The sequence below is a fragment of the Hibiscus syriacus genome, unplaced genomic scaffold (assembly GCF_006381635.1).
Source record: "Hibiscus syriacus cultivar Baekdansim isolate YM2019G1 unplaced genomic scaffold, ASM638163v2 tig00006715_pilon, whole genome shotgun sequence".
In the NCBI taxonomy this organism is placed as follows: Eukaryota; Viridiplantae; Streptophyta; class Magnoliopsida; order Malvales; family Malvaceae; genus Hibiscus; species Hibiscus syriacus.
Window position 1 is genome coordinate 1 of NW_024062107.1, and position 12,819 is coordinate 12,819.

General features: G+C 32.6%; 1 protein-coding gene and 1 pseudogene across 1 annotated transcript; both read left to right on the plus strand.

The window, feature by feature from the left end:
* The first annotated feature begins 47 nt into the window (after window positions 1-47).
* On the plus strand, window positions 48-2,602 carry LOC120200975 (annotated as a pseudogene).
* A 4,123-nt stretch (window positions 2,603-6,725) lies between these two features.
* LOC120200976 (VAMP-like protein YKT61) lies at window positions 6,726-10,249 on the plus strand. Its single transcript, XM_039201680.1, has 6 exons — window positions 6,726-6,918; window positions 7,153-7,250; window positions 8,058-8,162; window positions 8,268-8,333; window positions 9,719-9,805; window positions 10,184-10,249. Exons 1-6 carry the CDS (start codon window positions 6,726-6,728, stop codon window positions 10,232-10,234), a joined length of 600 nt encoding a protein of 199 aa, XP_039057611.1. The 3' UTR covers window positions 10,235-10,249.
* The last annotated feature ends 2,570 nt before the right edge of the window (window positions 10,250-12,819 follow it).

A 12,819-nucleotide genomic window follows, 5' to 3' on the forward strand; every position in this document is an offset into this window, starting at 1 on the left:
TTTGATCGAGAAGGAGAGTGATAATCTTGGTGTTTGCATGGCAACAGAGAAGATGATTTTTATAACAGAAAAAACTGGGGACTTCAGGAAGAGAGAGCGTGATGAGGAAATTGGTTCTAGGAACAGGGCTAAGGTTCGTGAAAGTGAGAGGAGTGACAATGATTATCCATCTTCTAGAAAACAGTTGGATAATGGCATTATAAAGTTCATCATGATAAGGATGTCAGCACTAGACATACAGAAAGAAATGATAATTGAAGAGTAGATATGAAACACAGAAGATTACCACAACAAAAGGAGGAAAGATGAGGAGTATCTGAGGAGGGATAATACAGACAAAGAGGTGATCTTGCATGGCAACAGAGAATCCAGCAGCAGTCACAAAGCGAGAAAGATGAATTTATAGACCCGCATAAGAGAGCCGAGCAACAAAGACTAGAGAGAACTTTGATCATCAATCTGTTCGGGACAGATGAGGTTTGGTTCATAGAGAGGGGGTTGAGAAGCAGCGGTAGAGAGATGAAAGGCATAGGGCAAAGCAATCCCATGACGAAGTTTATCAAACGGGAGAGAGAAGAAGGACGAGGCACTGCAAGGAGTGGACAGAAGACAAAGCATGGGTTGGCCGCTCCAGGACAATGGATGAACTTAAAGTTTCAGAAAAGGAATATCAACTCAAAAAGACAGTTCGCCACAGTGAACAGGTGAAAAGAAGGGATCGAATGATGATGAAAGTTTCTCACGTCGCAGAGGGCGTGAAGATTCGTATGCACTGGGACGCCAATTTAGCAATGATGATAGAAAATCCAGGCAGGAAAGAACAAGCACCTGGAGTGAGCATGCTGTCAATGCTCCAGATAACCAAAGGGGGCATGAGAAGAAACATAAAGAGACAATAGGAAGAATGGAGAATCTGAAGGTGGAGATCCAGTCAGTTTGGGTTCTGCCAAGAGAAATCAAGATAATTTAAGTGGTCACTACAATGAAATGGTATGTTTCGTAGAATCTAGGACATAATGTTTTTGTAGCACTAGGGAGAAAGATAACGCAGCAGTTTTCTTGAAATGAGCCAATACATGTGCCTACTTATACAAAGATAAGCTTCTATTGAAGGTGATTCAGTTTCTTCAAAATTAGAGATTCTGGTTTCAGTTACTTGATCACGAGGTCTTTAAAAATCCTTAAATGAATATACACGCATGCATGCATATCTGTTTACTGTTTGGAGAACTTTGTTTGTTACCTGCATTATCTCGTGCCCATGACATTTTACCTTTAGATAGAGAGTAATTTACCCCCCCCTTATTTTTCAAATTCTGGGCTTTTCCCCATTCTGTATTGATCCAACAAGAACACACATTTCCATCCGAATTTCTGTGATCATGCAATCGGTTTCAGTTGCAGTTTCATCAAGCACTGTGTATAATTTACTGCAATTTACAAAGCTTGGCAACTTGGACGTGAAATTTTCTGTTCATTGATCATCAACTGTTCTTTACCATAGTATTTGCTGTCATTATCTTTCTTGTTAAAGCCTGCAAATTGAATTCAATGGTCCTGCTTTTGGCTATGAATATAATATTCTATTCATTTGCATCAAGGCTTTGTTTGGATTTAGGGAATGGATTGGTGAAGGTTTCGCTTTTGAAAGAAAATGGTAATTTACCATTGACAATATAGCTTAATTTCAGATAACATGATCTAGATTGAACATGAAGCAAAGTTGGATTTGAGCTTAATATATATGATTAGCGCTTTGGTTCTTAGATTTCTCCTTTGTGTCATGAATTTCAATTTTAGATTGAACATTGTTGTTACTTGTTATTTTATAATCAGTGTAATTGTTTTGTGTCTTTATTACTGTTACCTTTTTGCCTTGGTTAGGGCTCGAAAAGTCATGAGAAGAATGAGGATCCAGTTCATTATAACTCTTCCAGAAAACGTAGAGAAGATGCTTCTTCGGGCGATGAATTGAAAGAGTCGACACGGGGGCGCTCCAAATTGGAACGTTGGACGAGCCATAAGGAGAGGGATTACAGTATCAACAGCAAGTCATCATCTTCCTCAAAGTTCAAGGAGATCGAGAAGAGCAATAATGTCGAAGCTTCAGAATCTAACAAAACTCTAGAAGAGCCAGGTACTCCAGTTGAGCCTGCTGAGAACCACCACCCTTTGTCCGACGAGCCAGAGACCAAGGATGCTGATCCAAGGCCATCAGAGGATCGGCATCTCGACACCGTCGAGAAGCTGAAGAAGCGAAGCGAGAGGTTCAAACTTCCGATTCCAAAGGAAAACGATGCTGTGGCAATAAAGAAGATGGAGAACGAGGCACCGCCTTCGTCCAAGAACAAAACTCCTGCAGATTCCGAGATTAAACCAGAGAGACCAGCCCGAAAACGAAGGTGGATCAGCAAGTAATACGAATAAACCCTCGTTTTTGCTGTGTGACAAGTTAAATTATCGGACCCCAAAATTCCCTTCCATAAGGGTTCCCAGGAAGCGCATATACGTTCGCTGCCGCCATGTACCCTCCCTAAATACTTGTGTATATAATAGAGAATGTAAGATTGAACTAGTCATAAATGGTGGCACATATTTAGTGCCAATTTGAGATGTATTGCTCAGATTTGGCGACAGCCGTGTCGGCATCGGAGCAGGAACTTGTTTACTTGCCGTAGATGGGAGATACTTTGCTCTTGCCGTGGCCGGAGAAGAAACTTGGAGAATGGTGGCTTGTATGGAAGTATGCCACCATTATTTTTGTATACCACGATTATTAGATTATTTTGTTCCTCGAGAGAAGTTGCAATTTGAGTATTGGGAAAGCCATTGTAAATGTTAAAGTTTGAACTCTAGATTTATGGGAAAGTCTCACGTGACGCAGCTTAATATACGGCTAAGAAAAGAAGTTATTGGTTTGTTATTATTATTTTTTAATAAAATCGGTAAAATATTACAAGAAATATTATTATTTCTACCGGTTTTATTATTATCGGGTTTGGTAATATATTCGGTAGAAAAAATAATGTTTTAAGTAGCGTTTTACTGGATATATTATCAAGTTCGGTAAAACGTTTAATAATAACAAAATCAGTAGAAATAATAATGTTTTAAGTAGTTTTTTATCGGTTTTGTTAAAAATATAATAACAAAACCGATATTGTTTTTCTTTAACCGTATATTAAGGTTTCCGTACGGTAGAACTTACCTAGATTTATTGGAATTCTTTTGCAATGAATTTCAATTAAAGGTGCGTGTGAAAAGGCATCCTATGAAATTCTGTGAGTCTGGAGTGCATGAATTACACATCGATCTGGATGAATTTTTATCGATCTCGATTGTATTTCGTGAAAAAATAATTCGATGAGAAGAATGGAGAGTGAAAAGTGAGTATTTTGATATTGATTTTGCTATGAATGGCGGTTGACGATGAGTGATTGATTTTTTTTTAAAATAGTAATAAAATCAATATACAATCATAGTTTAAAATCTAAAATGATATTGTCACATTATTATCACATTAACAAAAAGATTCATCTACGTCATCGTGTCATTATTATAATTTAATAATCACGTTAACAAAAATCTAAAATGATATTGTCACATTATTATCACATTAACAAAAAGATTCATCTACGTCATCGTGTCATTATTATAATTTAATGATCACGTTAACAAAAAGATTCATCTAAGTCATCGTGTCATTATTATAGTTTAATGATCACGTGTTATAACAGAAGTCAAAATCAAATTTAGTAGTATAATTGAAATTATTAGGATAAAGTATACAAATGATCCTCCAACTATAAAATATTGTTATATTAAGTTCTTTGACTATTTAAAGATACGAAATGATCTTCCGACTATAGAATGTTAATTTGTTAAGTCCATCGACTGTTAAAAGTTACAAAATGATCATCCTATTGTTTATTATGTTTCAAACTCATTATTTTTCATCAAAAAAATTGACGGTTGTCTATGATGAACGTTAACATGATGGTTGAAATATGATAATCCCTTGAGATTTGGGATCAAATTTTATCATATCACAGTCAACAAGTAAACGTCCAACTCAGAATATCGTTAATTTTTTAACAGAAAATGATGAGTTTGGAACGTAATGAATAATCAGGTGACCCTTTTGTAACTTTTAATAGTCGAAGGACTCAACAAAATACCACTCTATAATTGAAGTACCATTTTATAACTTTTAATAGTCGAATGACTCAACAAAATACCACTCTATAGTTGAAGTACCATTTTATAACATTTAATAGTCAAGTAACTTAATAAATCAGTCTCCTATAGTTGAAGGACAATTTGTATACTTTACCCAAATTATTAAAAGTTTAATAGAATAAACTATCTACATGTAAAGTTCAATTAGATAACATATAATTTATCCTGTTTCTTCATCTGGTTATCTAAACAAAAACCTTTTTTTTCAGATTTTGGTGCTCTTGTGTTCAGCCACTAAATCTAACAACCCGAATGATAAAAAGATAAAAAGTGAAAAGCCATAGTTATAATCTTTGGATATTGAGTTCGAAAAATGATGAACAGTTAAAAATTATAAAATCGAATCAAATCGAATTAAAAACTTTGATAACCTTATAGCGCCATTTGATTTATCTTTTATTAAAAAATCTAAACCTAATCAAACATACCCCTGTTTTTATATTTTCTCATTTTCAAGTCATATTTTTAATGTTTGGGTAAATTACAAATTTGATAACTGAACTTTCATGTGATTCTTATTTTACTCACTCTACTTTCAAAATTTTCAATTTGCTCACTCAACTTTGTAGATTGAGTTTTTTTAGTCACTCTGTCTTTACATCACTAACATCGGGTTGACGTGACTTATTTTAATATTAAAACTAAACCACATAAGATGCCACATAAGATTTCTATTTAATAAATAAAAATTGATAAGACAAAAAAAATCTCATACAAAACCCTAACCCCTAAATCCTAGCAGATAAACATGAAAATTGAAAATTGGTTTTGCAGTTGCAAAATGAACCCTCTCACCGACGTTGTCGCAAATTGATTTTGCAGTCAATCACCCATGACTTGTGAGCATCTTATAGACAATTTAGAATCATAGTGCAATAAATTTGTGAGCTTGGTACTGATTTGGGAGAATTCGAGGTGAAATTGATTTGGGTGCTTGTGAAAATCTAAAGTTGTTTGTCAGCATCTTTTCGATGTTAACAGAGAACCCAAAACTATGTCGTTTTGGTATAAGTGTCCACGTCATAACGTTGTTAATTATTTAACGACGGAGTGTCCAAAAAAATTCAATGTATAAAGTTGAGTGAACAAATTGAAAATTTTGAAAGTACGATGAGTAAAATAGAAATCACATGAAAGTTTAATTATCAAATTTTAATTTACCCTTAATGTTTTTATACATTTTACTATAATTTTTAGTATCAATATGTATCTAATTTACTGATTAACTTATATGAATTGAGTATTATAAAGATTCATTTTAAATTAAAATTATCTTATTCACAAAACCCTGGTAGTCTTTCCTTTCTTTTGATCTAAATTTTTTCAATATTTTGTATAGTCTTCTTATTTCTCTTTAATTTTTGTTTAGCCGGCGACGACACCAATTTTAATATTAGTTGTCGACCGCTGGTAACTATTAGTTCTATTATTTTTTATATTATGTATTTTTTTTTTTTTTCTTGAATCTTTTAATTTTGAATAAGAATTTCTATCTTTGTGACATATTTTTTCCTCTATTCTTATGACACGCGTTTTCTCTATTTTTGTGGCACGATCTGTATGGTTTTTGGTACGTCTTTCTTATACCTTTTGGTCGTTCTGGTTCAAGCACAAAAATTATCACGACATTTATTTTCTGATTGATTTGTTGGGGTCACGTATAGTCAGATCCCTTCTGTCAGATTATTTAGTTCACTCACCACTCTTTTATCACTTCGTAAAGTGTCTCATTCGACAGAGACAATGAGTTTTTATGAAGTTTATTGTATTTTAATATTGGTTGTAATTCTTAGGGATGGCAACGGGCCGGGTTCGGGCCGGGTATTGGTCCCCCTGGTCCCCGTCCCGTCCCTGTTTAAAAAACACATACCCGTCCCCGCTTAAAAACCGCAGAGATTTAAACGGGGATCCTCATTGGGTAATCGGGAAAACCGCGGGAAACGGGTATTCCCGTTTAACATAAACGGTTATTTAAACGGGTATCGGGTCGGGTATCGGACCGGGTATATATATATATATTTAAATTAAATATAAAATTATATGTATTTTTTAATTTAAATTTAAATTTATTAATATTATATATATATATATATAATAATATTTTTAATATTTATCGGGTCGGGTATCGAGTCGGGTAATCGGGGCGGGGATTATCAAACCCGTCCCCGTTTAGCATAAACGGTTTTCCCCCGTCCCCGTTTAATTCGATTTTTGGTTTTTTCCGTCGGATTCGGATTTTTTTGCCATCCCTAGTCATTCTTAATAGAAGAATTTATTTTTCTTCGTATCTTTAAGTTTAATATTTTACCTTGAATATTTTATTGACTATTGTCTCTAAATTTTTCGACATTTAAAATTGCATGGTGCAGTTGGTTATTAGTAGGGAAAGAAAAATCCTCCACTTTCGTCTCTTACGGATCCGAACAAAGAAAAAAAGGATATTTCTGCAGAGAAGGAACAGAAGATTGTGATTGGTAGGAGGAAAGATGAAGATCACATCGTTATTAGTATTGAAATGCCACCCTGAAGGATCCGATCCCATAATACTAGCCATCGCTTCCGACGTTAGCCATTTCGGTTACTTCCAGAGGCCAAGCATCAGGGAGTTCATCGTCTTCGTCTCTCGAACCGTCGCCGAACGAACCCCTCCCGGCCAGCGCCAGTCCGTCCAGCACGAAGGTTCTTCGTTGATTCTTAATGCATCTGCTATTATCATCTCTGCCAATTAGATCGATAACACCGTCTTTGGATCTTTCGTGTATTATCTTGTATAATTGTATTATTGCATTGCGATCTTCATTTTTTGTCGATTTCATTTCTATTTTAGGTTTCAGACGATGATCCGGTTGATTATGGCGAGGCTATGACGAATTATGGTTATTTATTTATTTATGTTTGGTGATTTTGATGTAGAGTACATGGTGCATTCTTACAACAGAAATGGACTTTGTGCAATTGGATTTATGGATGGTCACTATCCGGTTCGAAGTGCTTTTTTGCTTCTCAACCAGGTAATATAATATCATGCGATCGTCCCTACTTATATTTGTGTCATGATTTACCTTGAGATTCAATATCATCCAATCTTATTGACTGCAATATTGGTATTTGCATTGATTGTGTATCTTTTAGTTCAATTATACAAGGTGTCATGGCCTGAGAGTGATTATAGCAGGAAATGGAAGGACATATTCATTGATGGTTATGATCTTTTATATATATATCTTCATAGACTCGATTACTGTAGAATGAGCTAAAATTTATCTGAGCAATAGTTATTGTCTTTTTGATAGTTGTTATATTTACAACAGAAGCTCCTACTCCTATATATTGGCCTAATTTCACCTGATTCAGTTACCACAAGCTCCACTCCTAAATTTACTGCACTGGGTTCTTGCCCCTTTTTAGCATGATCTGTTTATGATCCAGGAAATACATAGAAAGTGTCGATAATAGTTAAAAGTTTCCTTAAAATACTATTACCTTTTGATTTCTTTCCACTGGTAACTCATGTTTATGCTTGTTGCTTGCCACCATATATGTTGGATATGGTTGTTCTTTATGATCCGTAGATGGCTGGATTCTGTTCCTTTCTCTTTGCGTCTGATAGAAATAACTAGATGGACAGGGCCGATGGGTGGTGGTAGATGTGTCTGTGTGTATAATACATCGATAGTTGAAGTCTTTAAGATGATGTCAAGAGTCTGTCGATCGCATTCATCACATTTGGTATGCATTTTTGGTGTTCTGAAATATGTTTGTGAGATTGAATACTCTGTGGGTTTCTTTGGAAAATTTCAAAGGGTAATGTTTGGCAGGTGGTGGATGAATACCAACAAAGTTTTGGGGAATCATGGAGATCTGCACAAGCTGATAGCACTCAAGCTTGGCCCTATTTGGATGAGGCTTTGACCAAGTTTCAGGTGTCTGTTTTCTTCTCATTCTTTATGATGTGTTTTAATATGGGGTGTATAATTAAACTTTTCAAATTAATCTCACACCTTGCATGATCCTTTCACCGTTTTCAGGACCCTGCAGAGGCTGATAAATTGTTGAAAATTCAGAGAGAGTTGGATGAGACTAAAATCATCCTTGTAAGTATTTTTCTTTTCTTGTGTGTGTGCGGGGGGGGGGGGTGATTTTATGCACTTTTCTTTTAGCTTTCACCTATCATGCTATGCCATGCTCAGCCCCAATGATCCTTTTTGTTGATTATCCATACTTGAATCTTTTTTTCTTTAAGGTTTGCATATGGTTTGTTCAAGTGCATAAAGAGATTGTGTTTTAGGCCCCATTTAGCATCGTTTTTGAAGAGTGTTGGAGTGTCAAAATGTACCTTTGGAGTCATAAACACAAGGATCTAAATAGCAACTTGAGGATTACAAAGGAACTTTTGCCTGCTAATGGCTTAAATAGCAGCCTATTTTAATTCTGCTGAATTCTTTCATTGTATTCTCTTCACATGTCATGATTTCATTAGTATGCTTGTCGCCGGGCGATCCAGGTTAGGTTGATGTGTTTGAGTTACCAATTGAACTCATTTATCATGTTATCCGCCACATTATCAACCACCGTGTCATATCAGTATCGTGGACCACCATGTTAACACTGTGAACTGTCACGTCATCATTGTGAACCGCCGTAACGGTCAACGACGAAAAATACTAGTTAAAAGATCACATTAAATTTATTTTTTGAATTAGAAAACTACATTGAGAGAAAAAAATAAAACGAGAGCCACATTAGTTTTTTTTAAGTATAGTAACATTTGATGTATTTTTAACTTTATTTTATTAATTATATTTACCTAAAATTTTATTTATGATAATTCAAATACAAAAGTCTTGTGTTATTAATATGTATGTATGTATGTATGTATGTATGTATGTATGTATGTATGTATGTATGTATGTATGTATGTATGTATGTATGTATGTATGTATGTATGTATGTATGTATGTATGTATGTATAGTTTTTTTTAAGTATAGTAACATTTGATGTATTTTTAACTTTATTTTATTAATTATATTTACCTAAAATTTTATTTATGATAATTCAAATACAAAAGTCTTGTGTTATTAATATATATGTATGTATGTATGTATGTATGTATGTATGTGTGTATGTATGTATGTATGTATGTATGTATGTATGTATGTGTATGTATGTATGTATGTATGTATGTATGTGTGTGTGTATGTATGTATGTATGTGTGTATGTATGTATGTATGTATGTATGTATGTATGTATGTATGTATGTATGTATGTATGTATGTATGTATGTATGTATGTATGTATGTATGTATGTATGTATGTATGTATGTATGTATGTATGTATGTATGTATGTATGTATGTATGTATGTATGTATGTATGTATGTATGTATGTATGTATGTATGTATGTATGTATGTATGTACATGTTAACTGGGATTTGATTCATTGTTAATTCTTCTCTCAATCATGGGAATGAATGCAGCATAAAACTATTGACAGTGTGCTTGCACGAGGTGAGAAGCTGGACAGTTTGGTTGAGAAGAGCTCAGATCTGAGTGCAGCATCTCAGGTACATGTGTAAGATAATTATTTGATTTAGATTTTCTTCTTTAACCCGGTTCGATTTGGAACAAACAAGTTTCATATAAAAAAATCGAATCGAATTATAAAATTAGATGACTAAACCGAATTGAAGCTGAAGCGTAAGATAAAAAATTCAAACCGAATCAAATCGTATAGTTTAATTCGAATCGGTTTTTTTTTTTTTTTGTCAGCCCTACTTTTACTTTTTTTTCACCCCTCCCCACGTTCATGTTCTTATAGGAATTATTGTTGTCTTTACAACCCATCTTGGTTATTATTAAAACCATGTCATCTTCATCATCTGAATTGAGTTGAACAATATGTTGCTGCTAACATCAAACCTGTGTTTTGGTTGTTGGAACAGATGTTTTACAATCAAGCTAAGAAAAACAATCAGTGTTGTAGTATACTGTAAAACTTGTAGACAAAGATGGCTATGGCATTCACTTGTTCTACCATCTGAAGCGGATGGTAGGTCCATCTATCTATAAGTGTAGCATGCGATACGTCACAGAGTATTAAAATCTAGAAGGTCCAAACTATGAAAAAGATGTTACGATTTTGTTTCTAAAAGTATTCGAAAGATGACATTTTTAAATAAAATGTTGCAATCATAGAGCTGTTTTGTGACATTATATTAGTTTCATATGTTTGAAATTCTTTTTTTTTTGTTAGAAATAATCATAATATTGATAAAATTTATTTTATTATAAAATATTTTAGAAAATTGTCACTCGGTTATTCATTATATTCCAAACTCCTTTTTTTGCTAAAAATTGAAATTTATCTAAGTCGGACGTTAACATGATGACTGAAATAGGATAGTCGTACGAGATTCTAGGATCATATTTTTATCATATCATAATCAGTAATTTAGCATTTAACTTGGAATACCGTCAATTTTTTTAACGAAAAGGACGAGTTTGGAATATAATGAATAGTTGGATGATCAATTTGTAACTTTTAATAGTCAAGGGACTCAACAAAGCAATATTCTATAGTTGAAGGATTATTTTGTAACTTTTAATAATTGATGGACTTAATAAAATAGTACTCTATAACCAATGAATCATTTGTGTACTTTACATGTTATTTAGGTATTATCTATAGTATTAAATAATGAATGCCATTGTAATGTAGTAGTTACAAATATTTTAAACGTTACATGTAACTTGTTTTCTAAAAAAAATTATTTTTAAATTGTGGATGTTAATGTGGTGTCACGACGATATTGAAAATCGTTATGATTAGGGTTGTAAATGAGACGAGATAGATTGTGAGCTACTCGAGATCGACTCGATTAAGGTTCGATAAATACTCGGATTGAATGGACTCGATTCGAACTTGAACTCGACTCGAATTCTTAATGAGCAGAAACGAGCTACTTGATACTCGACTCGAAAAGCTCGTGAGCAGCTCGAAAATATAATATATTAAGATTTTATTTAAAAAAAAATTATTAATAATATTAATATTTATGTGTTGATTTTTTTTAAATACAATAAGTCTTTATATATTTATGGTTCAGGTTCGAGTTTGAGGATTCAATCTTGTTAAGTTTAAGAATTTTTTTTCATTTCGAGCTGCTCACGAGCTTCAGTTCAAGATTTCAAGTTCGAGTCGAGGAGCTTAAAAATTTTAAACTCGCGAGTTTTCGAGTCGAGTGCAGAAATACTCAAACTTGACTTGACTCGTTTACACCCCTAGTTATGATATAGTTGCAGTCGCAGTTTAATACTATGCATTGCTCGCAAGTTTTTTTAAAATAAAAAATATAGTATTATTTTGGGTAAACTAGATCTATGTCCACTTAATTATGAGTGTATTTTATTTTGACCATTATTTTTTTAATTTTGTCAATCAGACTATTTAAGTGTTGTCAATCAAGTCATCAACATCTATAGTTTAGTAGAGTAACATGTGTGGGTGTTAAAAAATTAGTATAATTACACATTTAATTCTTATATCTAATCACTTTATCAATATATTCATACTTTTAATTTAATTTAATTCAATAAATATAATATCTAATTAAATTTAGGTTTTGGGGTTTTACGACTTTTAAGTTTTAAGTTGAATTTTGCAAGTTTTGAGATTTAGAAAAATGTAAACTAATGAAGTGAACAGAGACGATGAGACAAGCTCAACGATATATTGAGTGGTTGAAGAAAACGTGTTGATTATGACGTCAATGTGACAAAGAGATGAAGTTGTAAATCTTAATCTCTAAAAAAAAGATAAAACCAAAAGATAAAAAGGAAAATATGAAATTGATGATATGTACATGTCAATAAAAAATAGTCCACTTCAACACATATGACTATTATATCATCCTTTTATTTATGATTTAATGTTCTATAGGTTAAAATATGAGTAAATTAAAATTTTAGTGATTAAAATGAAATTTTTTAAAATTTACCGACCAAAACAGGAGTAAAATTAAATTTGAGTGATAAAATTTATAATTTAATCTTGATTGTTTTTGGTGAAACCCGATTTTGAAGCTAAAGGTCTAGTACCTACTTTTACTATCTGAACTATTAGTTTTGATATATTTTAATACTTAAAATGTTATTTTTTCTAAACCATATTTAAAGTTTAATTTTTATTTCATTTTAATACCCACCATTAAAAACGTAACGTGTTTAGTGCCTAAACTATCCTTTTTGGTACGTTTTAGTACATAAACTTTTAATTTTTTCAAAACTTAATGATAAATTTTGGATGGAGTACTAAAATGAAACAAAACTAAAGTTTTTAATGATAGGTACTAAAATAAAATAAAAACTAAGCTTTAGGTATGAATTTAAAAAATTAAAAGTTTAAATACTAAAACAAATTAAAACTGATAGTTTAGATATTAAACACGTAATTTACACTATTTTATTTTATTTTTTTGGGTGAAAGAAGCTAATTTCTAAAGGTTAATGGAAAAATGACATGAGAATGAAAACATTAAAAAGCAGTTGAAGCAGTAGTTTTCATTTTTATAGTCACCAA